Source organism: Copadichromis virginalis, linkage group LG12 (assembly GCF_057382275.1).
Source record: "Copadichromis virginalis isolate Kocher_CV1m ecotype Utaka linkage group LG12, C_Virginalis_male_GT1.1, whole genome shotgun sequence".
In the NCBI taxonomy this organism is placed as follows: domain Eukaryota; kingdom Metazoa; phylum Chordata; class Actinopteri; order Cichliformes; family Cichlidae; genus Copadichromis; species Copadichromis virginalis.
In genome coordinates, this window is record NC_140629.1 from 22,922,828 (window position 1) to 22,949,838 (window position 27,011).

A 27,011-nucleotide genomic window follows, 5' to 3' on the forward strand; every position below is an offset into this window, starting at 1 on the left:
ATGCCAAGGGGTTTGTGGCAAAGACTCCTGGGCCTGTATTAGTGTTTTAAGCATGGTTTAGTAAACCTGGGTTTTTACAGGTGCAGGCAGATCCTAATCTCACGTCCTCGAGCGGCTCAAACTGGAGTTTTATTGTTGCTGACAGGACAGTCATCCTGTTTGATCAAAGCTATCAGAGCATCCTCCTGCTCCTTAACTTTGGTAAGCATCATTTGTGTGGCTGCATAAAAAGTCAGCCATAAAAATCTCTTTGAAAATCGTTTTGAGGCATCTGTAAAGTATAAATAAATATACATTTTTTAAAAAAAAAGTATAAATAAACAAAGGTTTTCTTTTCCAGAAACTGATGTGGACGCCATTGACGTGTGCCTGAAGGGAAAGTTTCTGGTAGTTTGTGAAAGAAATGGAAACCTTCATTTGATCTACGTTCCGCAAAAGAGGATCCTCCTAACCCGGGTGTGTGTGGTTGTTTTCATCTTTAAGGCCTTAACTCTTATCCTATCTAATCTTATCTAGTCTCATGCATGTCTGAATAATAAAGCTAAAGTATACAGGACAGTAGCAGCAGTAAAAACTAAACCCTGGTGATGCATTTAGTGTTACATCATTAACATGTTGTGTATCCTCTGAAATTGAAGGCTTTGGTTGAGAAACCAAATGGAGATAAGAAAACCTACTGCTATCTCATCATGGATGAAGACAAGGCATCCTCAGGTGATATGAGAAGAGTGATATATATATATATATATATATATATATATATATATATATATATATATATATATATAAATGGATGTAGAAGCAGTGCTCTAGCTGCCATGTCAGGTTTATGTTTGCTTGTTTGTTTTTGGGTTTTTTTTTCATGTTGTGTGTTTATTATTGGCAGGAATGTACCACATGTTCCTTCTCATTAAGGATGGTTTTTTCCACATTACAAACCTTTCCTTGGCAAAAATTGAGTCAGGTATAAAAACTTGTGTGCCCCACATCTGCTAAGTTTTTTGTTTGTTTGTTTGTTTTTCAAAGCCATTGTTTGATTTCTGTCCTTTGTCATTCCAGCTATTGATAAAATGGATGTCGGAGCTCTAAAGGAGGTAAGTTAAGGTCAAAAGCTCTTTTTATGCACAAGCAAATTTTTTTTCTTTCAGCAACGCAGAAATAGTCACGTATTTCTCTGTTTCAGCTCCAGTCTTTGATCAAGATAGATTTTTACTCCACTAAGGATTACCATGAGGAGGGTTGTAGCACAGCAGTGATGTTCAGTCTGGGCCATGAAGTCCACCTGATGATTGGGGTCAGTGTCTATCAGTGTCAAGTTTCATTAATTTGACTTCCAGCTACAATTCTGAGATAAGTGTTACATGATAAAGGAAGCATATTGAAAGAATTTTAAGAAATGATTGTAACACCTTATAGTGTTTCAGATATGTTTTAGTCATTCTGTCCGGCTGTCTGTATTTCATTTTACTTTTGGTCTCATACCAGCAAAAGTTACACTTTTTAATGGCAAATGACTCAAAATCTTTTCCAAATACTGCAAGTTTAAAACCATTTTTAATGGCAAGTTTACAGTGGACATTTTATTAGGTACACCTTGCTAGGACTGGGTTAGACCCCTGTTGCTATCAGAGCTGCTTGAATTCTTTGCGGCACAGATTCAACAAGGTGCTGGAAACATTCCTCAGAGATCTGGGCCCGTATCCCTGAAGAATCTGTGTACAAAAAGTGGCTCCTAGCGGCCAAATTCTAAGAAAATTCTCAGAGTCATGACGTTTTCTTAGAATTTCCCCTAAAAGTGACACGACAATCCCAGTTAATATAAAAGCTATTCCTCAAGATTCCTAACGCTTAAAAGGGCTCCTAAGGCAAGATCTGCTAAGAGCAGGGAAGAGGACTTTTAGTGGCTTAGGAGTTCCCCTAAGCAGCTGCACAAAATGGCCAACAGAAGAGGCAGGAGAGATGTCCTGCAAATACTGGATGACAGGGAATTATTGAGACGCTACAGATTGGATCGTGCAGGAATCATGTTTGTGGTGGATCTCCTTAGAGATGCAATTACTTCACCAACTCGACGCCACAACACTATTACACCGGAGACGAAAGTAATCACAACCCTGAGGTATTTGGCAACCGGGAAAATGCAACAATGCAGCAGTGATGACTTGGGTCTGCAATCACAGACATTGCTAAAAGCTGAGCCATGTTACCCTCGTTAAGACCACACTGGACTTGTAACGTTGTGATTTCTACTTCATTAAGGACAGCCTCTTGAGATAGGCCATCTTGTTTTCAACGGGGTCCATATGGGAGTGAAAGTACAAAATATGTCAGCTAGGATATTAATATGAGCAAATAAGACACAAATCATTATTTGAACAGGGTGTAATGAGTTTAAGTTTTCACATATTTTAGATTCTAATGTTAGGCTATAACCCCTACAGCTTACTATTCATTTTCCAGATATTTTCTTGAATGTGAAATATTATTTACAATTACAGTCAGCATAAGATTAGAGTGTATAATTATGTTTATTGATTTGAGGGTACATCCTTTGCTCATTATCACCAAAAGCTCATTTCCATCAAACTTGTAGGATCAACCAATCACGGCTTTTGAAATGATGACTCATACCTAGCAACGGGGTCAACCACACCTCCTCACTAAGATAGGATTTTCCATCCATTCCTTGCTCAGAGTTCACTGAAAATGTTCTGGAATCACTTCTAAGCTAAAACTCCTGGCAAGGAATTTTTAGGTTAAGTTAGGAGCTCTCTGAGAGGATTCTCAGAATCTTTAGGGATACGGGCCCTGATCTATAGTGACATAATAACATCACACAGTTGCTGAAAATTTGTCAGCTGCATATGCATGATGTGACTTTCTACCGCATATCAAAGGTGCTCAATAGAACTGAGCTCTGGTGAATTGGAGGCCATGTGCGTACACTGAACTCATTGATCCTCATTTAGAAATATGTGCGTGGAAGCATTGTTGTGCTGCACAAAAAAACATTCACATAGGCCATGACTGTGTATATGTCTTTAAATCAGAGTCATTCTAAATCAGTTGCCTCGTGCTCACAGTTTTGTCAGTGCATTTTAAATATTTGATAGTCCTCATATAACATAAAGCAAGCGTTTCATTATATCATGTACAACAATATTTTCATCTTGACAGGGGGATAAAGAAAATGTTTTGACTCACTGGAGGATGGACCCTCATCAAGCTAAGATGTGCTTTGCTCAGACCGTCGACAGGAGCTTAATTCCAGGTAAGTGCTCTTAGTTCCCAAGTTGTTTTGTTTTTTTTGGAAGTAGGGCTGCAACGATTCATTGAGTAACTAGAATAATTAGATTCTGCTTCAATGATTCATTTAGCACACGGCTCTGTAGGCTGCTGTTGTAATAAACGATGTAAACCTGAACATTTCACCCACATTTGTGACTAAAAACAGACCTGCAAATAGAAACTTATTTCGGAGCAGCGTGTGAATAAAAAGTGACAACATTAAGTTCACACAGTCCCTAGTTTGAAACAGAAACACTGATAACACAGCAGCAGTGATGACGGGCCACCACAGTTTAATGTGGCGCCGGAGTCTGTTTACGGTATACACCGTGAAGAGCAAAGAGGCAGAGCTGTTACCAAGGTGGTGACGCTCAGGTGGGGAGAAAGAAAACGTGTTTCTAGTATCCAAAACAGCAGCACTGTTCCCGTGAACACCATTAAAAACCTTTACTGGGAAAAAGCGAGCAGGAGTACTTCATCAACCTCATCAATAAACTCAGACGTGAAGAAAAGCAAACTTTGCTCCATCCACTGCCGTTTGTTTCACAGAGAGAAATCCATGGTTATATAAGCAAAATGTTGAATCTAATGCTGATTTAAGAAGTGATGATTTTAGGAGCTGTTTTTGTGTCTTTGCAGGTGTAAGGAAGATGGTGGTGGTGGATAACCTTTTGTACATCCTCGACACTGAGGTGAGATCCTGCTTTGTAAAACAGTTCGAACTTTTAGAGGAATCAGAATTTGAGTTTGAAATCTATCCTTGTGTCTCAGGATGTTCTGAGTCTTTGGGATCTGCACTTTCTTGTCATGATTCACTGTTGGCCAGAACTCGCCGTTCACGACTTTCAGCTCACTGCAGAATGTGGCTCTGCCTCCATGGTGGCGTACGTATCACTGTTTTACAACATACTGTAACTGTGAACATGTACTGTTTGTTAAAACAGTTTTGAAAATGTTCATTCACGTGTGTATTACAGCCAAGATAAAGGCAGCATGAAGATGATCATGCTGACAAAGCAAGACAACAGTCAGGTAGAAGTACAAATCAGTTTTAAGAAGCTTTAACGGATGATTTCCCAGAGATCTGCTCTGAACTCGTTATGTTGGGTTTGAATTTTTCAGATCAGCTCACTGCAAATACGATTCCTGCCCTCTATGACTGTTTGCTACTCTCTGGATGTTTCCTTTGTCTCCTGTCTCGTCCACACAAAAATAAACATGGTAAACAGTCAACACAAAGTAAAGCGTTACATTAATTTTGCTGCTGCAATTTCTGTCTGTTGAGATTTCTTCATGTTAAAGTTGGTTGCCTTTTTTTTCTGTAATTCCAGGATGCATTTTATTTAGTCGAGGGGATTTGTGAGAACCCAGAGAGGTAGGCTATGTCTGAGTGAGTTTTATTGTGATGATCGGCCTTTGCTTACCGTTCAAACATTAAACTTTTTTCTTGCTCTTCAAATAGTCGAAGCGAGCCAGTCGCTTCTGTGGTTGTTCGATCCTTCACAGAGGCTTTACCTGAAAACAGGTACCTAATTTAATTCAAGTTTATGACATTATAGTCTATATGATGTTGATGTAATTTGACTTAATGTGACTACTCTTCATTTCTAGGCTGAGCAGGCTTCTTCACAAACACATGTTTGAAGAGGCTGAAAAGTTTGCCATCACATTTGAGCTGGATTTAGAGGTAATTGAGTTTGTGTAACTACAAGCTTAGATTTGTGATTTATAGATCATTATGAATTAAAAACAGATGTAATATTTTATGATGAAGGTGGGAAGCGTTGCATGGCTCTGACAAATGATCTGACAGGTGCTCTTCAATGCAGACCCTGATTAAGACTGAGAGCCGATACACATAAGTCTGTTGTCTGTGTGCTGGAGTTTTTCGTGTTTGTTTGTTTTGCCAGTGTGTGCAGAGACTAAATTTAAACTACCACTTCAGCAGCAGGCATAATTGAAGATTGGCTTTGTCATTTTTAAGTGGTTATACTTGCACCACACAATATATTTAGCTGGATTTCTGAGGTTTTGGTTTTCAGTATCTATTGTTGTCGCTTTAGATGAGCGGTGCTTCTTATAGTATTTTGTCATCCTAATCAGTGCTGAATACAACAAGCACTCCTGTTTTTGTTCAGCTTGTCTATAAGGTGAAGCTTGACTTTGTGCTGGAGCAGCTGGCCTCTGCATCAGTGGGCGGTTATGGAGAGGATGTGTGGTCTGAACTGGTCGAAGAAGCCAAGACAAACCTGATGAAGATCACAGTGAGTATTATAACAGTACTGTCATCACCCTGCCAGGTGATTGGGCAAGTTGCGTGGACACCCAAGTTTGTGAATGCAAGATCCCCAGAATGAGGTGACGTAGGACTTTGAAAATGGAGGCTGAGGTGTAGCACTGGCAGCCGCCAGCATTTTATTTATTTATTCTTTTTAATCTGGTGTCAATTTACTGTTACAGAATATTCATATAACTACAGTGGGGGAAATAATTAGTATTTGATCCTAGTGCTGTTCGATATAACGATATATATCGGATGACGATATAAAAACGTCTATCGTTTCAATTTACGCTATCGTTTGTTTCGTGGTGTCGCAAAATAAATTGTTTACGGCAATATTTTTTTATCGTCTTGATGGTCACTGTAGTGGCTGTATTAATTTCTTAAAGTTCTCTCTTTCTCTTATATTTTATATAACCACACTACGGAAGGACAAGCGCCTGTTTTTATGCGTTGTGGTTAGCAACAACGACGGTAACACCATCGCATGTCCGCTTGTTTATGTTCCACATAAGCCTTTCACAATAAAGCTCAAGATCCTGTTGAGACTTTTCAAAATAAACTGAATCACGTGAAAGAGCAGATTATTTACGGATGAGAAGTAAAAAAGAGCCGCCAGGTGCTAAAAAATAAACCTTAGACTCAAACGTTAGAACAGGCTTTTCCCCGCAGCACGCCGTGTAATAAATACTCACAAAGAAAACTGCGGCCGTTACAACTTATGTCTAAAAATGTATAGTTTCATGCATCGGTTAAAACACTCGACTCCAGCTACATGACGAGCAGCTGGAAACACTTCCCGCAAGACGAGCTGCCCAAGATTCACAGAATTTACAGAAAATGTTACATTTTTATGATTTATATCGTTATCGGACGATAGAATTCTTATATCGGGATATGAGATTTTGGTCATATCGCCCTGTTTGATCCCCTGCTGAGTTTGTAAGTTTGAAAAAAAGACATTACATAAACATTATACATTGATTTTCATGTCATAGAGTGAAATAAGGATTTGATTCCCTACAGCCCAGCCAGAGTTCTGATTTCTTGTGTCAGTCAATTGATTTCAAAAACACTTGTTGTAAATGGAGAAAAAAATATAAAGCTGTATATAAGCTCCATGGAAGGTTTTATCTCATGATGTGAGGATAATCGCGAGAAAGGTGATCAGTCTGGCCAGAACTACATGGGAGCAGCAGGAAGTGGTGTAATCAGATGAAACCAAACTAAAGCTCTTGGGCATGAACTTGATCCACCTTGTTTGAACAGAAATGGTGAGTGTGACCCAAAGAATACCATCTCCACAGTCAAGCACAGAGGTGGAAACAAAACACACCACCATTGCAGCAATTGAGTGGCTAAAGAAGAAGCACATTAAGGTCATTCAGTGGCCTAGCTAAATCTGCTGAAACAAGAAACCTAAAGGATTTAGAGAGTTTCTGTAAAGAGGAGCCAAAATCCCTAATTTTTGTGTGGAAGGCCTGGTGACCAACAACAAGAAACATCTTAACTGCTGTGCTTCCTAACAAGGGCTTATTTCGGTTAGAGATTAAATACATATTTCACTCAGTAACATGCAAATTAAAGTAAATTTTTATGTAATGTGTTCATCCCGGATGTTTGGTTGATATTTGTCTCTATCTATTAAATGAAACTATGATAAAAATGAAAGAATGTTCATTTCTTGAGTAGTTATTGAGTAGCAACTGTTTATTTATATATATGTATTTTTTCACGTGGTCTAGGATGAGCAGTATGTGGTGGAATACTGCCTCAAGGCCCCATGGCCGACCTTTGAGACAGCAGAGAAGATGCTAAACCACGCTGCCACGCGATACTCCTCTTTACAGATCCAGGAGGCCTTGGCCAGACTGGCCACCTTCTGCAGCCTCCACAGTGTGGAAAAATTCAAGTAAAATCAATGTCTTAGTGTCCAATTCTGAATTATTTTGTTATACAGAGTTTGTTTGTTTGAGTACAATTTTGAGTGGTTTTAGTTGGTTACTTTACCATCCACAGTGGAATCGCCTGGATTGAGTTTCTGAACAGCACTGATGATCTCGGAGACATCCTGTGCCATCTAAGAGAAGGAGACATGAAGGGTGCACAGCTTCTTTGGCTCAGATATGAGGTCATTATTATATCACCACATTTATATGTGTAGAAACTTTTCGTACATCATTAAATCAAAAACAGTGGTTATTGTTTCGGCAATGGCGTTAAGGTGTGTTGCGATGTTTTGTGACAGGGCCAGATTGCAACCAAGTTCGGTGAGAGCAGCCTTGAAGCCATCCTCAGTGCCATCCCAGAGGACCTGCCCTCACAGGATCTCTGCCTGTGGTTCAAGACAGTTTTTGTTCCCTTTGTGAGGAGAGTGTTACCACAAGGACAGGTAGGATACAGTCCTGCATTCCTAAATACTATTGTCTCTAACGTATAGTGGTATGCTTAATAAAGACACTGCCGCCATATCCCTGCAGAGAATCCTGGCAAAGTGGCTCGAGCAGAAAGCAAGAAATCTGGAGCTAACAGAAAAGGTAAAGACAAAAGGATATTGATCTGAAATGATTAAATAAAACCAGGCTTCTGAAGTCATCCACAACTTTAGAGACCTCTAATTTAAATGAGTTCTTATATGGACTTATTTATATAAACTGGGAAACGTATTTCAGCTTTATCTTATTATGTTGTTAAGTGGACACAGATATTTCCCTGTCTCAGAATAGGCCTTTGAGAAGTCTTGCACTAAATGCACATTATTTGTTTTCAGCGTGCTTGGCCTCAGAATGGGTTGGACCTGGCTGTGCTTGGACTGCCCTCTTTATGGACATGGATGAAATCTGTAGGTTTTTGTTTTGTTTTTAGGCTCTACCGGTTTCAATAAAATGCAGCTTAATTAATATGATGTTGTGTTTAATTTCCTGATAATTTTTTGATTGATTGTTTTTTGTTTGTTTCTTTTGTTTTTTAAGGATAACAGTAATTGTGTAGAAGAGGTGGAAAACCTCAAATCCCTGGTGTCCAACCTACGTCAGCTGCTGGACCTACATCAGAAATACAACTGCTCACTTTCCCTTTCGGTCTTTGAAAAGGTTTGTCTTTTTTTAATATCTACCCTGCTGTAGGGGGTCGGTTGCTGTGTCTGGGTCAGCGGCAAGGAGTGGGGGCCCTGGTGGTCTGATCCCCAGCTTCTGAAGCTGGCTACTGCAGCATTATTTTTTGTAGAGGATGTGTTTTCTTGATGTTTACTGCGTTATCTTCTTTCACAATTTAAAAGAAGACTGTGTGGAGTGTGGCATTTTTCATGCTGGACAAAGTGCCGGCTCCGGAGCTAATCGCCGCCACAGTGGAAAACAGCATCAGGCCGTACACTGAAGAACACAAGATTCCTTTTGATGAGCTACTTCTGCAATACATCAAGGTAAAATTCCATTGCAACCTCATGCACATGAGGAACTAGTTTATCAAATACTCAATGGTGTTTGTGTTTCTCCCCCTAATCTTCACTAGGATTTGCTGGATCGCTGCAGTTCTCAGACCACGACACTTTTCACTGAATGGGAAGCTAAAGCAGTGGCCGTGCTCGGCTGCATGACTGACACTGATGTAGGTGACTGTTACTGTTACATGCTACACGACGAGACAATTAATGTGCACAAATATTTGAGTGAAAAATCAGCCTAGCAGCCAGTGGGAGCTGTAAAATCTCACATCATGGCGTTCTCTTCCAGCTGATGGTTGATGCTGTGCTGGAGATCATGCAGAAGGCTGTGGTACCGTGGAGTAATGTGGTGGAAAAACTGGTCCAGCAGTACCTAGAGATGGATGGACCAAAGTATGATTATATCATTGTCTCCTTCAAGTACCTTTAACCTCCTAAGACCTGAACTCTTTCATGGCATGCATTTTTAACTTTTCATTGCTGTTTGTGCTGATTAGGACCTGATGAATATAAAAACAAAGAATTATCTTTTTACCTGATTTTGCTCTACAAGGGCCTGATATCCACATATGAGGACATTGGTTTTAAATTTCAATACAACAGCGGCAGTATAATGTCCTCGTAAGTGGATATCTGGGCCTTGTAGAGCAAAATTTAGTATTGTGGTCTAGACAACCTAAAATGTGATGTCCACATATGTAGATACCAGGTCCTAGGAGGTTAATGTGAGACACTGAATAAAATCCCTTTTCTTTTTTTTAAAGACAGGAGCTGTTAAAGGAGAGCTACCGTCTGATGGAGATTAGGAAACTTCTCAGGGGATACGGCATCCGCAACTTCAACCTGTCTAACAGCACCCAAATTATGGTATGTACGGACTGCTCTATGTAATATGCAACTTATTATCTGTAAAATAACCTCAGTTTTTCCCCAGACGCTGATTAGATACATCCTCAAGCAAGACTTGCCAATGTCCTTGGAAGACTCGTTGACGTTAGCTGAGGCGTACAAACTGCCAACATCCCAGATAAATTACCTGTATGTCATCCACCTCATAGGCCAAAGCAAGGTATGTAAATCCTCACAGGAGTTTTTAACCGCATGTTACTGACTAATTTTGCTTTTCTGTGTTCCTGATATTTTTGTATGGGACTTTTTGTACTGTGTTTTTTTGCAGACTGAGGAAATCTTGACTCTCCTGAAGAAGCTGCCCTCTGCAGAGGCAGAGTGTGTGATTGAGCGTCTCACATCGTGGGCCAGGATGCAGCTGGAGGACAAAGAACACATATCTGATGAGGTACAGAAGGGAAGACGTCACCTTTGTGGAAGTGCATTTTATGCTTATTTATTTTTAAGGTTCAATTAAAGTGTTGCATTTTAAAAGAATTGAAGTCATTCTAGCTAAACTTTCCTTTGCAAACATTAAATTTCTTTTGCGTCTGCATAACCTTATAATCGAAAGCTTAAGATGGCAGCAGGAAACATTGGAGGTTGTTATGGTAACCATATGATCATTTGGTTTGAATTGAATTTCCTCTTTGATAGCACAAGAAACATCAGATGGTGATAGCTCAGGTGATGGTGGAGACTCTGAAATACCTGCATATAATCCAAAAACGTAAGTAATATTTATGACTCGTTCCTCCTGCTCTTTGGCTGACTGAAGGAAGTTTCAGAAAAGTCTCTGTGAGCTAAAATTGTTTAAAACGATGTGACACTGGTTTTCTATCCGAGGCTTTTTGAAAAGATACGCAATAAATGTGCACCTGATTATTCAAGAGTGAATCCGGGCCTCGTGTTTCATTGCAGATGATGCTCTAAAAAGCGTCGAGTGTGAGAACAACCTCATCATGTTCAAGGCGATCGCCCACCTGCAGGTGAGCTTCATTTAACAAATGTTTTTCAGCATTACTAAATCTGTTATTTGATTTTGTTTTAAACTCCAGACTTATTATCTTTCTCTTCTTAAGGAGGACTTTGATATTTTTTTCACTCCCTCCAACTATGAGGATCCAAACATTCGAAAACAGATCCAGGAACATCACATCACAGCGTACGAAAACACCCGTGGCCGCTGTTCATGTAAGGGGAAGGCCATGACAACTCCAGTTGTAGCAAACGATCCAGATGGCAAGACCAAGACGATCTCCACAGAAGCTGGTTTGCGCCGTCTGGGGAGGCAGCTGCAGCGCACCGAGCAGGAGCTGTGGTCCGACTTGGCCTTGAGAGCTCTGAAAGTTGGCAAAGTTGACAAGGCGCTCAAGATCCTGAGGTTTGCATGTAGAAACTGACAGAGCCAGCTTTTTTGTTTGGTTTTTAAAAAAACCTGGTGCATTATTTAAACATTTAAAACTTGCTTGTAGTCATATTTGCACTTTCTCTCTATGTTTTCAGTGAGCTGTATGAGCACCACTATAACAGCAGCACAGGGAAGGTTTTGTTTACTGCTGCCAAGATGTTATGCCATATGCTGGAGGCGGATGTCCCCATGGTGCTTCCTGATGACATGGATTTGCCAGCAGTGATTCATGATCTGGCCTGTCAGGCTATCACCGTGTGTCATTCAGGTAAAGAACACATGAAAGCATCACAAACGTTCAACAGTATTTCACACAGGTGAAAGTTGCACTAAAGTGACTCAGCCCTGGATCTATAGTTTTACTGTAAAATATATTTTGCTGTAAAAAGTGAATACATGCGTGATATCAAAGTTTGACAGGATTTTTTTTACCCTAACTATCTTAAAACAAATTTAAAAAAAAAATACAGTTATCACTTATCTTTGTCTGGTCTTTTTAAAGCAGCTGCCTTTCCTCAGCCCAACAGAGTGAAAATATAGTTGGTTGAGATGTTTTTGTTTTTTTACCCTCAGCCAACAAAGGCTGGTGGGGTTTTGTGGTTACTCTGCTAGATGAGTAGGTGAGCAAGTGACAAAGACACTTACATTTTTAAATGTGATAAACCAGAATGAAGCAAAGTAGCAGGTCCAACATGATATCATATGTGTATCTACTCGAGGCTGAGGGATACCACTACCAGTAGTCTTTTGTGTTTATGACTGGTACAGAGGTGGTGTTCATATTTAAAATCAAAGTGTTAAATTACGTGTGAATGCTCTTAAAGCCAAAACCTCAGGCTTCAGCCTGCTCTGAATGCTAAATGACTCTGTAGGACGTCATTGAGAGATGCACTTTTTAATATCTTCTGTTTGTGAGGGGCATCCAATCACAAAATCAACTTAAAGGGAGAGTCAAGATGTAAAAAAACATCTAGAAGAAGGAATTTTTTCAACTGGTCTAAGTGAGCATAACGTGTCTTATTCCCCTTACCTTTTCATATAATTTGCAAGTTTGCAAATTCTGAGGTTTATCTTGTATTAACTGTTACAGATCTTCTCCTGGATTGTTTGGAGCTTTGCAAATGCACACGGTTTGCTATGGATGTCTATCATCAGTGTCAGTTATCAGACAACTATGGCTTTATCGTCAAGGTCAGTATCTTCCTACCTCTCATCCAGTGTAAATCACATAAACCAGTAGAACAAAGAAAACATTTCAGATGTTTAAACTGAAACTTTTCACGACTTGATGAAAAACAATATTAGTTTGTTTTGAATTTGATGACAGCAACATGTCTCAAAAAGAGGAGGATGTAGCAAAAGGCTTAACAGCAACAGGCCAGTAACAAGATTTTCTGTAAAAAGAGTTTCAGAGATTGAGGTGCTATGGAATTGGCAGCTTGCATATCTGAAAAGGCACCATCAATGCTGGAAGGTATATACAGATTTTCAAATAACGTGCTCCCATATGTAAGCGGGACTTACATATTTCAGTGAAACAATGCTAAGCTGCATATTGGAGCTTTTACAACAGCATGGCTTGAAGGTGAAGTTGCAGGTGCAGAACTGGCTTCCCTGTAGTCCAGACATTTGAGCAGCTGAAAACATTTGGCATATCATGAAATAAAAAAATACAACAAACCAGACTGCTGAGCAGCTAGAATCCTATATGAGACAAGAATGGGACAACATTCCTCCACAAGAAGTCCAGCAGCTGGTCTCTTGAGATCGCCGATGCTTATAGACTGTTTGGGGTGCTACACTGTGGTAAACGTGGCCTTGTACCAAGTTGTTTTGTATTACTGCCATCAAATTCAAAACAAGCTCATATTTTCCATGAAATTGTACTTTTTCTCAGTTTAAATATTTCATATGTTTTCTATGTGATTTGAATGACATCTGGGTTCGTGAGATTTGAAGATCATTGCCTTTGGGTTTTACTTTTATTTTACACAAACTTTTTGGACATAGAATTGTATATTCTAGCCTCTTCATTTTTTTTAAATGATTTATTTGTTGGTAGACATCTAAATTATTATCATTACAAAATTCTAACTGTGAATCTCTTAAGCGGATGGTAAGAAATAATCCATGATTTTGATAAACGTGCATTTATTTAATGCTTCTCTCTCACAAAGCTGCGGAGTGAAGCAAATGTTTTCATACTTTTTAAACTGTGCACCGTTCCAGGATTTGACACCGGAGGCAGAAAAAGACCCGCAGTCTCAGTGGAGTTTTCAAGATGTCTTTAATGAAGATTGCATTGTTCTGGACCCAGTGTCAGTGCTGCCTGTCCAGTATGAGATTACCAACTGCTTGCTGCCTATTTCTCAAGGTAAGAAATTCTCAGATTTATTTTCTCTTAAATGTTTTTTTGTTTTTTGGGGTTTTTTTTTTTAAGCTTGGCAACTTTTAGTGGTCTATGCCATTGATTTTAACTACTGATATTTATTTAATTTTGCAAACTGATTTGATCGTATTACTTTTATGTTGCATATTTCTCATGCTGCCTGTCATATAATGTCTATAGCCCTTTGGCCACCTTTGACGTTATCAAAAAATGCTTAAATATACTTGACTTGTGTTATTTTTACCAGAAGTCTTATTATAACTTATGACCTTTTTTCCAGATACCAGATTGTACTCCCTGGACTGTTCCTGTCTGTCACACTGCTCATTTGAAGATGGTAGATTTGAAATTAAAAAACGTCCTCTGCTTTCTATGTTTTGTTTTTTTATCAAATTGCAGTTTTGTATGTTGACCTGATGTCTCATCATGCATGCAGGTTCAAACTACCTGCGGCCGCTCTTCGGTCCCCTGGCCAACATGCTACAGATGTTACAGGAGTGCAGTCAGCTGGAATTGGCCCTCAGAGTGCTGGTCAACGCGTACGGCAGCTGCCTGCAGCACGTCACCTCAAACGTCATGGATATAAAGCTGAGCCTACAGGTACAACTGCGATATTCACAGCGGTGCTTGTTGTGTTTCTCAAGACGTTATACTGAAAATGATTGTTATCTCCTCTCAGCTTTATGACGCACAAGAGCTTAAGAAGTACAACCTGTGCCTGAACGATCACAGGAAGACAACTACGTCTACTCTGAATGCTGTGGCTGTGCCACTGTTGAACAAGGTGAGTCAGCCAAGTCCACAAAACCACAAAAATTCTGTAGTAGATAAACAGCATTTTTGGTATATTTTAAATAGCCATCTATGTTTCTGTCTATTGGCTACAGGTGTTAAACTGGAGGGTGGTGGATTGTGATTTGGCTATTGGTCTCTGTACACTCCTCTCCAAAGCAGAAGTCTTCAAAATACTGTGGAAAGTTATTGACAACACCTGGCAAAACTATGACAAGATTTTGGTAAGCAATAAAATCTCTTCTTTTTAAAAAAAAATGTAATTAAAAAAAAATGTTTTATTGTTTTTAGTAAGTGAAATTTAAGAGAAACAAATGGGCAAAAACGGACTTTATTATTTCTGTGTATCAGTTAGTGAGTCCATAAATATCAGACTTTGTCATATCGTTTTGTTTTTTCCCTTTGACTACAGAAAAGATTCAGCTGAAGTTTGTCTAAAGAACCTGAGATTAAACACTTGGGAATCAGTTATATCAAGCAGTTATCAATTTTGTAGAAAAATCGATGTTATATTCCAGAAATCCCTTACGGTGTTTTATTCTTCCAGGCTGTGGCGAGGATTGGAGCAAATCTCTGTAGTTTATATAATGAGGCAGAAGAACAGAGGAGGTTTCTCTCTGTCATCACTGATGCTGAGTGGGGAATCAAGCTTGGCAAATTGGAGGTAATGAAGTATTTAAATCAGGTGGTCAAAGGTACTCTGGTCTGAATAAATGCAATGCTCACATTAAAGGAATACTTAGAAAACACATCAGGTCTCAATGGGAAAATCATGCTGATATCTACAGTGATATGGACTAGATAATGTGTTACATATGAATGGATGCCGCTATGTTTGATCAATATTAATTCAAAGACAGCCCCAAAATCAAAGTCCATTTTGCAAAAATGTCAGTGCAGCAACTCTGAGTTGCTGACTCAGCAGTTTGTATGGCCCCCACATGCTTGTGCCTCACCACATGAGGCTGAGCATTGTCATGCACCAGGAGGAACCCAGGACCCACTGCACCACGGGGACATGGATTTTATCCTGATACCTAATGACAATCAGGATACCACTGCCTAGCCTGTAGAGGTCTCTGCCTCCCTCCATTGATTTTCCTCCGCAGGCATATCACTGACTCACCACCAAACTGGTCATGCTGAACGATGTTACAGGCAGCTTAACGCTCTCCTTACCCTCTCCAGACCCTTTCACTTCTCTCACATGTTCTGAGGGTGAACCCGTCTTTCATTTGTGAAAAGTGGTGGACCTGAATTCTGGTATTCATAGCTAATACCAATCAGGCTCTATGGTGCCAGGCAGTGAGCACAGCGCCCAGTAGAGAACATTGTGCACTCAGGCGAATCAAAGTCATTCACACCAGTGGCCTACTGGATGTAATTTTATAGCTCTGGCAGTGCTCAAACCTGCTTTTGGGTTAAAGACCTTCTATGGTCCTGTCCAGCTCTACTAGAGTAACTGTCTGTCTCCTGGAATCTCCTCCATGCTACTAAAACTGTTCTTGGAGACAGCAAACCTTCTGGCACTGGCACATATGCATGCGCCATCCACGAGGAGTTGGACTACCTGTGCACCCTCTGCAGAGTGCAGGTATTACCTCATGTTACCAGCAGTGACACTGACGCTAGCCAAATGCAAAACTAGCAACAAAAGAAAAACAGTCAGAAAAGACGAGGAGAGGGAAAATGTGGGGGTTGTTGCCCTACTAGTGCACCTGCTGTTAATTTTAATAACACCAAAGCAGCTGAAACTACTTAACAACTCCCCCCCTACTAAACTGACCTAATGTACTCTGATTTAAAAGTGTTCCTTTAATTTTTTGAGCAGTGTAGGTCTATAAAGATTTGTTTAATTTTTTGTGTATTTCATTCTCTCTCCCTGTTTTGTGTCACTTCATATCTGTTATTGTGCGTCTCTCTCCCAGATATCAATCCAGCCAGTGTTCCGTCAGCGGTCTGAGATGAAGAGCACTCTGATCCCTGTTTTAGTGAAAAACAAGAGAATCACCCCAGACATTATCCTCCAGTACTGCAGGTCAGCTCCTCCTGTTGTCGCTTTTGACCATCTAACATGTTGGACAAATGTGTCTGGACTGTGTTTAAATGTCCACCCTGTCTTGGAGTGCATGTATGTGTCACGCTCAGCTATGCTAAAAGTTGTTTTTTTCCTTTCTGCAGCACCTACAATCTGGACCATGATAGTGTAATCAACCAGTACATTACCACCTTACTGCTGCTCCAGGAGGATGAGGAAGGTGCAGGTGATCCAGCTGTCGGTCAGGAGGAGGCGCAACCTCTGTCTCACACTGACACGCTGGATCGAGTCCTGCAGATCATCCCAATGTTACACAACACCAGCAAGCTCACAGACAACCTCTGTGCTGCCATATTCAAGGTCTTTGTATTTAAAATGTAGTATACGCTAAAATTATCTGTTTTTAAGACTTTTAAACATTAAAAAAATAAAATTCCAACCTACAAGAATCTGTTGAGCTGATCTGTAAAACGTTTCCTCTCATACAGCTCAGCCCATACAACTACGAGAGAATAGAAGTGGTGCTGAAGATCATACAGGCTGCAGATGAGAACGTGACCAGCCTCTCTGTGGGTCAGGTAAAAACCAAACACACTGGCATATTCAAGCCTATGTAGTTCACTGTGTTCAAAATGAAATGTTGGGACTTGAAACATTTGACTTTAAACCCACAGGCGATGGGTCTCCTGCAGCATCTGAAGTCCTACACGCGAGTCTCTCCTCCCACAGACGTGGAGAACACGCATCTTCTCGAAACCGGTCTGCTGCCAAACCCCCTTTCCAGCAGCAGACTTCCCTTCCACCTACTTATGCAGACCAAGCATTACTGGAAGATTATCTGTAAGTTAACCACTGTTACCTTTTCACACCTCAGTATTAATGCTCATAAACTTATCTTCATCACATCTGCAGTGGTAGAAAGTTGTTATAATGTAGGTGTTGTCTAAAAGGAAGTAATTTCAGCACTTCTCCTGAACTGTGAACATGTTTGCACACTGGCATCTATTACTTTTAAAATAATAATTATCATAGACCAGAAGCAAAAAGCTCCATTTGTGGTCAGTATTTACTTTTAAGGGTATTGTATTGTAAGTGGACATCAATAACTTAAGCTTATTATATAATATTACAATACAGTATATTTCTAACTAACTAGGTAGCTCATTCTCTTTAATCATAGTTTTAAAGACATTTTATTAAGGTTTGGCCTGTTCTTCCAGGTCAAATAAGGTCAGAGGTCAAAAGTGAAACACACCAAAAATTTAAGAATTATAGTTCAAAGGCTTTGGTTGACTTAAGCCAATTTTTAATGGATTGTTAACATGACCCCACTCTACACTCCAACAAAGTTTTTATCATTTTTCATTAAAAGCCTTTTGAGTTACAGACAGAAGTATACTGGTAGAGTTGATGAGATGGTTTAAAACTGATGAAGTTAAAATATTCTTCTTTGTTTAGGTCCTGAGCTCAGCGAGGAGACCTTCCCCACACTTCTGCTGATTAGCAAACTCATGAAGGTAAAGCCACGCTAATCTAAACCACGGCCTTAGTCTGTTTAATCACAGAAAATATTCTTTTATTCATAAAATGAGGTAATTTAGGCTGTTAAAACCATCCTGTTGCTCCACAGGTGAGCCTTGACAAGCTCTACATGTCAGCAGCAAACCATGTCTTTGAGAAGAAAATGAAGCCGTTAATCTTAGAGCAAAGGAAAATGGGTCAGGGGCATTGTCAAAACAAGGAGACTTTCAAGGTGGCGAAGACTATGATGAAGTACATCAAATGTATCCAAAGCCCGGAGTGGGCTGCTGCCACGGCCCACAAGATAACCCAGGAGCTTCCGCCAGGTTTGAGCTGCACGTTTGACTCTACGCTGGACTGTGAGGGGTGTTTGTATAGATGCACTTAGCTGTTTCCTCTTCTCTACAGGCTATGAGAAGACACAGTCACTCAGGTTCTGTTTGGCACTTGGAGACACTTGGTTAAAGGATCCACACCTTGATGTCAGTCTTTGAATTGTTCACATTCTGAAATGTCTCAAATGCCCATCTAAAAAGTTTTTTACACATTAGTTGATGATTTTTTTTTTTTCCTCTCCTTCTCCTCCTCTGACCTCACACAGGAGGTAGCACGGGCCAGAGGAGACACCTTTCTGTCCAAGCTGAAGCTACAGTTTCAGCGCTCAGCCACTGAGAATACTTTAATATCCAGTCAGCTGAACAGCCCAGAGCTGATGAAGCTGTCTGGGCTGCCAGGCAGGCTCATAATGGCCCTGTACGAGCACAGCAGTGTGGAACAGCGTTACAAAGAGTCAGGAGGTCAGACGTATCCAGGTGAGCACACTTATCAACGCAGTAGGTAAATGAATGCTCGCTTTTTCCCTAAATATATAACCAGGTCTCTCTATTTCTCAGATATACATGGTGCAGTTAAAGAAATAGCCACAGTCAATAATGTGGATCTTCTAAAAATCCGTACCATGTTGTTAGAAAAATGGATCTGCAAGACGGGCCCGGCTGTGGTCAAGGTTTGTCAGTCGTAGCTTTATCTTATCTCTCTGCCTTTTTATTGTTTTGTGTGTTATCAGATTTGCTGCTGTGTGTTTAGTGCAACTAAACTTTTTTCTTTCTTCTTATTTAATTAGGATATTGGGTATAGTGACTGTGTCAGCAACATTGAGGAGGACCCAGACTTGATGAGGTAGCGCAGTCACTTTTTCCATTCTTACTACTTTTCTTTTTTCTTAATTATAATTCGTTAAAACGGGATAGTTTACCTTTGAGTTACAAAGGATGTTAGCAGTGACACTGCAGTGTGTCTTCTGCTCAGCTGTCAACTCTGCCCTCATAGGCAACCACAGATCGAGACCTCAAAGCTCACATGTACGACAGAGCAGCCGCAGACATGCAAGTGCAACCCTAAGATATCAGTTACTGTTTACAGAGTGCTTTCTTTCTTTCTTTCTTTCTTTCTTACAAAAGCCTTTAGCAGCGCCCACAGATGTTGCATGCATCTGCAGTATGAATGAAATAAAGATTTCTTGGTTGCTCTAAATTCTCTCTGGCTCTGTGTTGAGAACCCACTGGCGTAGTCATTCTACTCACTGTGTTTTTAATGCTTACAGGGTGGTGTACATGCTGGAGTCCTGCTCGATGCAAGATGCCGTCCGTCATCTGAGCCCTATCTTAACTGCAGAAACTTGGGTGCGTTTAAAGGGAAAAAAACAAAACAAAAGCAATAATGGGGGGAAAATCCAACTAAATCTGTGTTTGATTTCCCTTCTCTAGCCGCTTAGCACATCTGGGCCTCGTCTGACCTTCTGCCATCGGACTCGAGCGCTACTCTGTCTCGTCCGCCTCGCTGATGCACCCATTCTGGAGGCTCAGCTGCAAATCCCCATCACCAAAATCCCGTAAGAATCCATTAAAAGTTAAACGGTACCTGTATGGCCTGTAGGTCTATAGTAACTAATGTTTCTCTGGTTTCTATTCATATGCAGATATTACCTGAAGTGTTACATCTTTGTCTCACAACTGGAAGCATTAAACATCCCGTACACAGTTCAGTCCTTCCTCAGTAGTCCCAAAGAGGGTTTAGTTAAAGGGCTTTGGAAGAACCACAGTCATGAGCCTCAGGTACTTTCTCACAGACAACATTCAAATTATCCCAGCTTGTTTCCTCACTTTTACTTCATTGGGTTAGAAATGTCAGACACAAAACCGGAAGCACCTTTTATCCTTTCAGGCTGTGCGGTTGGTGGCAGACCTGTGCCTGGAGTACCAGATTTACGACCCTCAGCTGTGGAACAACCTGCTTCAGAAGCTGCTCGGCTTCAACCTGGTGAGAACGTGCATCACGCTTTTATTCAAAGACCCAAAAAACAAGTAGCGTAAAATGAGAGGGGTTTTTTTCTCCAGTACTTGGAAATATTTTCAAGCTGAAGATCCATAAATACATTATTCCTAAATAGAAGCTGGGTTGTGTTTCGGAAGTAACACCTGAATGTAAATATTTCTCTTCCTCAGATCAGCCACCTCCAGAAGGTATTGGAGGCAATAGTGGCTGTTCCAGCTTTGTGGGAGGTAATTCATCACTTTTATTTCACGAATTGAAAAAAGGCATTTTTTTCACTTGTAAAACCATTTTCTCTAAAGTGTCATAAACCATAAATGCCTAATGTCTTTACAGTAATGCAGCACTGGAGTTGATGCTCAGACATTTGTGCAGAGCATCGGCTTTGGTTGTTTATGTGTGTGTTTATGTGTTTGTTGGAACGAAAGCAGTGGCATTGCATTTGGTAGAGCACGGTTTAACCACTGCACCACAGGATGTCCGGTGCCAGAAATAACTTTCCAGTTTGACAACGAGTAATTATTTTATTTGTGCTCCACAGATTTCAAGTTTCTCACGGACCTGGAGGAGCATGATACTGGCACCTTTTGTCTCAGGTACGACGCAAATGACTGAAATTTGCTTGTCTTGGTGCTCGTTGATGTTCAGATATCCACTTTCTTCATATTGGAAGCTTTAGCCCCAAACTTGTTCACCCTGCAGGCTTAAGACTTGTACAAACAAGTTACATGTGTCTTGTTCCTCTTTCATTGGCAAGTAAAAGATGAAAAATTACTTTATGTTGAAATGTTTTGGCAAGAGTGGTGCAACTTTAGGCTTTGTGTATAGTTACAGCAATGCAACCCAATAACAGAAAGGCATGTATGAGGTAGGACTGCCCATCATGAGCTGTGGTCAGTAAAAGACTGGGTTAATAACTCTACCTTATGAGCCACAGCTTCCCCTTGAAAAGTCAGAATAATGAGACTCGTGAGTAAGGGCTTTAATGCAGGTTCATAAAAATAAAAAAAACCGAAGAAGAAAAGTAGGAGCTGAAGTTTATTTTGCTGCTTTAAACGTTTTCGAGAAGTCTTTCTCTTAAGCCTTTCAGCATCAGAATTTCGAAACCACCCATAAGCAATTCCCCAAAACCAAGACAGGCTTGATCAGATCTAACAACAAATAATGCTGTGTACGCCACTTCATACAAGTGAGCTGTTTCTGAGGCAAAGCTGATAATGGGGTGTACTAAAATAAGTATAAGGGCAAAAGAAATTATATATGCAACAGTGATTTTTTTTTTTTTTTAAAGAAAGGAAAAAAAACTTGGATTAACTTAAAGAAGAGAAACATGTCAGCTCTCTAAGAGAGTAGTGCAAATTACATTGAGAAATAACAGGTTTAGGCAAATCTGAGAAACAGCTGCAAGAATAATACAGACTTATGTGAGTTAAATCTGACAGATGTGCTCATCTGTACAGTACTACTGTTTTATAGAGGATGGTAGGGATGATTACCTGAAGCAGGGTCAGTGCAGATCATTAATGTGGACATGACGGTATGCTGTCACTGAGTATAAGTTCCCTGATAGTAACTTCACTAGCTAACTGCTTCCTATGAAGCCTTTTAAAGTTGATGATGCATGTGTGCTCTTCTCTGTTCAGCTCTTCTTTTAAATGCAGTTGTTTGTTTGTTTGTTCTTATTTTTTGGCACCAGCTTCTGTTCCTCTGAGTCCAGATCAGCAGGCGATGCTCTACAGGACATTTGTTCTCCTCCTCAAGTATGCCTCACTCACATTCAGCTATAACCACCAAACTGATTCTTTCATGGACTTCTTGTGTTTGAATAGGGCAGCATACTGTGCGTACACTCTTTATTAATTTAAAAGCAAAAATAAATCTTGATACAACTTTTTCAATCAGGACTTGAAAACTCTGGCTGTGCTACAAAAACAAAAGAGGCCTTGCACGTAGATAAAGATGCAAATACTCGATAAGACTATATAAAGTGTTCACACTTAAAATATACTGGTCAGCAAGTGTTTTTAAATAGGCATTATACATCAACTATAATAGAAGCTCAAACAAGAGATCTAAAATGAGGTATGACCTCCTGTGGACACGATGCATGCTGTTGTGCATCTGTGCATTGATGGTACAAGTGTTGAAGAATTGCTCTTCCATACTGGTTGAGTACAGTCAATGAATAGTCACCGGTTGTGCCTGCCTTGAAAAAATTGTATGTTCAGTAGGTGGCATATTAGAAATAAGTAAGCTAGGGATATGTCAGGATATGCTCCTGATCCACAAAGACCTGTCCTGTGTGGACAGGTATTGTCTTGCTAAAACAGGATGTGGTGCTGCTGCAAGAATGGTACAAGTACTGGTTGGAGCACCTCATCCCGGTGCCTCAGTGCAGTCAGATTTCTTCTGAGAACGATCAGGAAATGCAAGGCTGCTGCAGCAGATGCATGCAGGCATCCAGGGTGCCAGTAACTCAGTCAGCTTCAGTCAGCTGTAGCACCAATGATCTTATACATGCTTAGGGTTTTGTTTGTTTGTTTGTTTTAGCTTTTTTGGTGTTCTGAGACAAGTGGCTTAAAAATGCAGTAAACTGAACCCGTGTGTAGTTCATTTGTGTTCAATAAATAGATTTCCAATGCCATCACTGACTAAAACCAGTCAGAACCAGGAATTGGGGCACATCTGTATGCTGTGTTTTCACATCAGCAGCCATGATTTGATTCAGAAGAACAACAGTTTCATGACACATGACATCATCACAGTGAATGAGTGTAAAAGGCTGTGTTTTGTTCTTAATGCAGTGATGTAGGTCTAAACTGCAATATCATGTACTTGTATATATGTTTTTCTCAGTTTAGATAAGATATTAATAATGAAAGTTGATATTGAATGTAGGTGGATTGTTTTGAGTCAGCAGTTAATGAGGTCACTGCCTGTTCTGCCCTTTGTGTGGTCTTTTGCCCTTTGAGGGCATCCACACACAATAACAACAGGTGCACTACAGGGTCCGACAATGAGACAGCCTCCAAAAGGGAATGGTTTTATAGGTGGAGTCCACTGACATTTTTCCCTTATTTTTTCTGACTGGTTTTTCATTTGGTGTCAGCGTCACTACTGGAAACATGAGGTGATACCTGGTCCTTGCAGAGAGAGTGCACAGGTAGTCCAACAACAGTCTCAAGAGCATGGAGATTCTAAGAGAGAGATAGTTAATCTAGAAGAGCTGGACAGAATACCAGAACTGGCAGGTCCACCACTAGTGCACTGTGCTTTTCAAAGATGAGACCAGCTTCACCCTGTGGACATGAGACGCATGTGAAAATGTCAGGAGCAGCGGTGGAGAACGTTATGCTGCGCATTATGATATTTTCAGGCATGCATTCAGGCTTGTGGGGGCCATACAAACTACTGAGTGCCATTCTGAGTTGCTGCAGTGAAATCTTTGAAAACTGGACTAACTTGCTGCATCTTTTTTTTATTGATTTTTTTTACTTTGATTTTCAGGGTCTCTTTGAATGTGGCATTCTGCCTATTCTAACATATTACCTAGTCCATTTCAGACAGATAGATGGATGGATGTCCAGCATAATTCCTTCCCCATTGTGTTTTCTAAGTGTTCGTTTAATATTTTGGACAGTTTATAAACACACTACTTCCGTCTGATTCATTTCTGAATTAGTATTAGACCTGAGTAATGCTTCATCTAATCTTCACCTTAACTCCTAATGTCTCGCCATTGCTTTTCCCTCCCGAGGTGCCCATTTCTGTTGAATCTGGATTTGATCGGAATTGCCAATCGCTTTGCACAGTTCAATCTGCCAGCCTTCGCCCTGGGAACGCTCCTTCTAATTCCCTGTGCTAGTAAGAAGGAGCAGCAGGTCCAGGTCAGTGCATCCATTTAAATACATGTGAGAAGTAAACGTGTAGTTTAGGCTCTGACTCTTTTTTTTGTTGTTGTTTGCAGGGTTTCCTGTCTGTCTGCAACCCGCTCGCCGTGCTGGAGCAGGTGGACGAGCTTATGAACACCGGGGAACTCGCTGGTATTCCTTCACAGGTTAGATGTGACGTCTTTCCACTGCTTACAGATTTAACTGCCTTTAACACTTGTTACCACATTTTACTTTCATTTAGAAATGTCCACTTCAGCTACATTGTCATTTCATTTAATCTTTCTTTGGTTCTAAATATATTTTAAAAATAGAATTCTTTTTATTTTTTAGACATTAATATTTCTGAGTATCAGCACACTCCTTAAAACTGTTAAACAGGAAGTCTGATCAGCTGATAAGATGGTGTGAAATTATGAAAGATATTTTTTTGTTTGTCGGAAAAACAGTGTTGCTAACCAAACACAGAAATAAACCCAATCTTCACGTGAGCAGATTTGCTGTTTTGTAACATCTGATGAAATGAAATTCATCTGCATTCTTCATTGTGATTCTCATATAAACAAAATTATAGAGTATATTATGTTATATATATTTAATGTCTTATACTACATGACTTAATTTTCTTAATGATCCATCAGGTCAGGGAGACTGTGTTAACTTTCATCAGCCAGAATGGACAGCATCAGAAACTGCTGAAGACGAAACACTTCAGCCATCTGAAGCAGCTCATAGTATCAAGTGGGCAGCCTAACCAAGTGAAAGATTTGGTGGACTATCTGATCAGCCAGAACTGGTGAGATTCACACCGCTCAACCTTTCATAGGAAAGCAACAAAAACTTTTCTATAGAGATGGTTTAAAAACATCAACAATAAACTGATGCATAGTGCTGTGATCTAAAAAGTCTAAAACCTGATGTAATCATCCATACAAGGATATAAAGAGCGGGTACCTGTCCTTCCAACCCTCATATAAATGGAAGGAGACTAACAATGATCTACATGTGCCTATGATATCTATGAGCTGTGATCTAAAGCTTTCATTATTATACACATAAAAATCCAGTCTATAACCACGCACTGAGACGCCTCCTCTGCATTGATCTGTAATGGCCAGATCCCCAATCTGCAATTTCACCATGGGCCTCAGACTTGCACAGGAAAAAAAACATCAGCTTTTTAAAACAGGAAGTTATTGGGATACAGTACCACACAGTCGTGTGAAAAACGAGCACACCACCTTCTTTCAAGTCTAAGAGTTTACGCATCAGTGCACAATTTTTAAATTATCTGGTCGTTCCCAGGTTCTAAAATTATTTAGATACAATGTTAGATGAACAACAACACAACATAATTACGCTAGTTCATCATTTATTGAGAAAAAAGAAAACACAGACGCTGCATGTGAAAACTAACTACACCCCGTGATTCTGTTTGCTTGTACCTTTATCCGAACATTGAGTTTGGTTTTAGATAAGAAGATAAGATAAGATAAAACTTTATTAATCCCTCGGGTGGGTTTCTCTGGGAAATTCGGTTTCCAAAAGCACAGCACCAACAGAAGTTAGAGTTACAGAATATTATATATATACACACACACACACACACACACACACACACACACACACACACACACACACACATATATATATATATATAAATACAGAGACATATAAATAAAATATACGAAGGGGATGAATAGAATAAATAGGAATAAAAATAAAAATACAAGTGAATTGCACATTTTTTAATTCAGTTTATTGAGGTTTGCAGATGTTCTGTCTTAAGATCTGACCACAGCATTTAAATCAGGATGAGGTCTGCTCTTTAACCGGATCAGTGCAAAATCTTGGTGTTTTTCTATTTCAACCATTCAGCATAGATTTGTTGCAGTGCTTGGGATCATTGGGCCTCATTTACTCATTCACAGTGCATATGCACAAATCTGTGATTTATCAATATTTTTGTATTTTAGGAACAAATTTAGTTTAGGTCAGTTCCTCTGACCAAACATACGTACAACAAACACCTGGCTGCCTTATGAATTTGAACACAAATCTGTAAAATGAGTAAGGCTGCTACTACTACTACTACTACTACTACTACTACTACTAACAATCATTAGCAATTATCATTGAATTTTGGTTTTTATTCATAGCTTTCTAAAACGCATTAAGCCACAAAATGCTCAGGACTACAAAAAAGGCACGTGAAGAAAACAAAATACTATCGCCAAGGGGAAGCACAGCCACCCTTTGGTGGAAGCTTATTTGTGCATCCGATTCTTTCAGTCACTACCCGAAGCTCGCGAGGTTCTCGTGTGGGGCTGATGGATCACATGGTTCCTCAGCCTCCACCTGTTTTAATCTTTTTATTCCTTGTGGTATTTTGTTTTTATGTCAACTTTGATTCCAAACTTTGGTGGGAATCTCTCAGGAGAAATTATATTCTGTTATTTCAGGCCTGCGTGCTTATTTTATTTATTATTTTTGAAACTTCTTTGGTCTCTTCTGGCTTCCTCTTTCAGCATCCAGACACTGTTATTTAATTTTATATGGTCAGACTTTCTTCTTGTTTCTTGCCTCAGAGGTGCAGGATTCTGTCTTATAACATCGTCACCACTTTCTCTTCACTTGGAGCTAAGTGTGTTCACTTATGTTGAGAAGCCATGGCGGGGAAGTGCGCAGATAATAGGCAAATTATATGGGGCTCCCACAAGGCTGCTGGTTTTGAACTATT

General features: G+C 40.0%; 1 protein-coding gene across 3 annotated transcripts in view; it reads left to right on the forward strand.

Annotated features, from left to right (window-relative positions):
- The window catches only part of kntc1 (kinetochore associated 1), a 28,971-nt gene that overhangs the window by 681 nt on the left and 1,279 nt on the right, over positions 1–27,011 (forward strand). Inside the window, exons 3-60 of one of the 3 annotated variants that reach the window (XM_085475496.1) lie at positions 81–201; positions 341–456; positions 639–714; positions 887–964; positions 1,060–1,094; positions 1,184–1,294; positions 3,178–3,271; positions 3,928–3,980; positions 4,060–4,172; positions 4,266–4,320; positions 4,411–4,509; positions 4,620–4,663; positions 4,751–4,813; positions 4,900–4,975; positions 5,427–5,552; positions 7,315–7,481; positions 7,589–7,700; positions 7,818–7,961; positions 8,050–8,106; positions 8,340–8,411; positions 8,542–8,661; positions 8,850–8,990; positions 9,080–9,175; positions 9,301–9,404; positions 9,776–9,878; positions 9,946–10,080; positions 10,189–10,308; positions 10,557–10,629; positions 10,821–10,888; positions 10,982–11,283; positions 11,406–11,578; positions 12,401–12,501; positions 13,540–13,684; positions 13,980–14,036; positions 14,136–14,299; positions 14,379–14,483; positions 14,587–14,715; positions 15,039–15,155; positions 16,420–16,529; positions 16,673–16,889; positions 17,018–17,107; positions 17,204–17,369; positions 17,988–18,046; positions 18,160–18,376; positions 18,459–18,532; positions 18,652–18,862; positions 18,944–19,056; positions 19,174–19,229; positions 19,654–19,732; positions 19,817–19,941; positions 20,029–20,164; positions 20,274–20,369; positions 20,555–20,611; positions 20,923–20,977; positions 22,078–22,141; positions 24,139–24,268; positions 24,349–24,438; positions 24,913–25,067. In XM_085475496.1, the coding sequence (XP_085331622.1) occupies positions 81–201; positions 341–456; positions 639–714; positions 887–964; positions 1,060–1,094; positions 1,184–1,294; positions 3,178–3,271; positions 3,928–3,980; positions 4,060–4,172; positions 4,266–4,320; positions 4,411–4,509; positions 4,620–4,663; positions 4,751–4,813; positions 4,900–4,975; positions 5,427–5,552; positions 7,315–7,481; positions 7,589–7,700; positions 7,818–7,961; positions 8,050–8,106; positions 8,340–8,411; positions 8,542–8,661; positions 8,850–8,990; positions 9,080–9,175; positions 9,301–9,404; positions 9,776–9,878; positions 9,946–10,080; positions 10,189–10,308; positions 10,557–10,629; positions 10,821–10,888; positions 10,982–11,283; positions 11,406–11,578; positions 12,401–12,501; positions 13,540–13,684; positions 13,980–14,036; positions 14,136–14,299; positions 14,379–14,483; positions 14,587–14,715; positions 15,039–15,155; positions 16,420–16,529; positions 16,673–16,889; positions 17,018–17,107; positions 17,204–17,369; positions 17,988–18,046; positions 18,160–18,376; positions 18,459–18,532; positions 18,652–18,862; positions 18,944–19,056; positions 19,174–19,229; positions 19,654–19,732; positions 19,817–19,941; positions 20,029–20,164; positions 20,274–20,369; positions 20,555–20,611; positions 20,923–20,977; positions 22,078–22,141; positions 24,139–24,268; positions 24,349–24,438; positions 24,913–25,067 (6,365 nt within the window). The other 2 variants (XM_085475495.1, XM_085475497.1) reach the window with 2 other exon arrangements.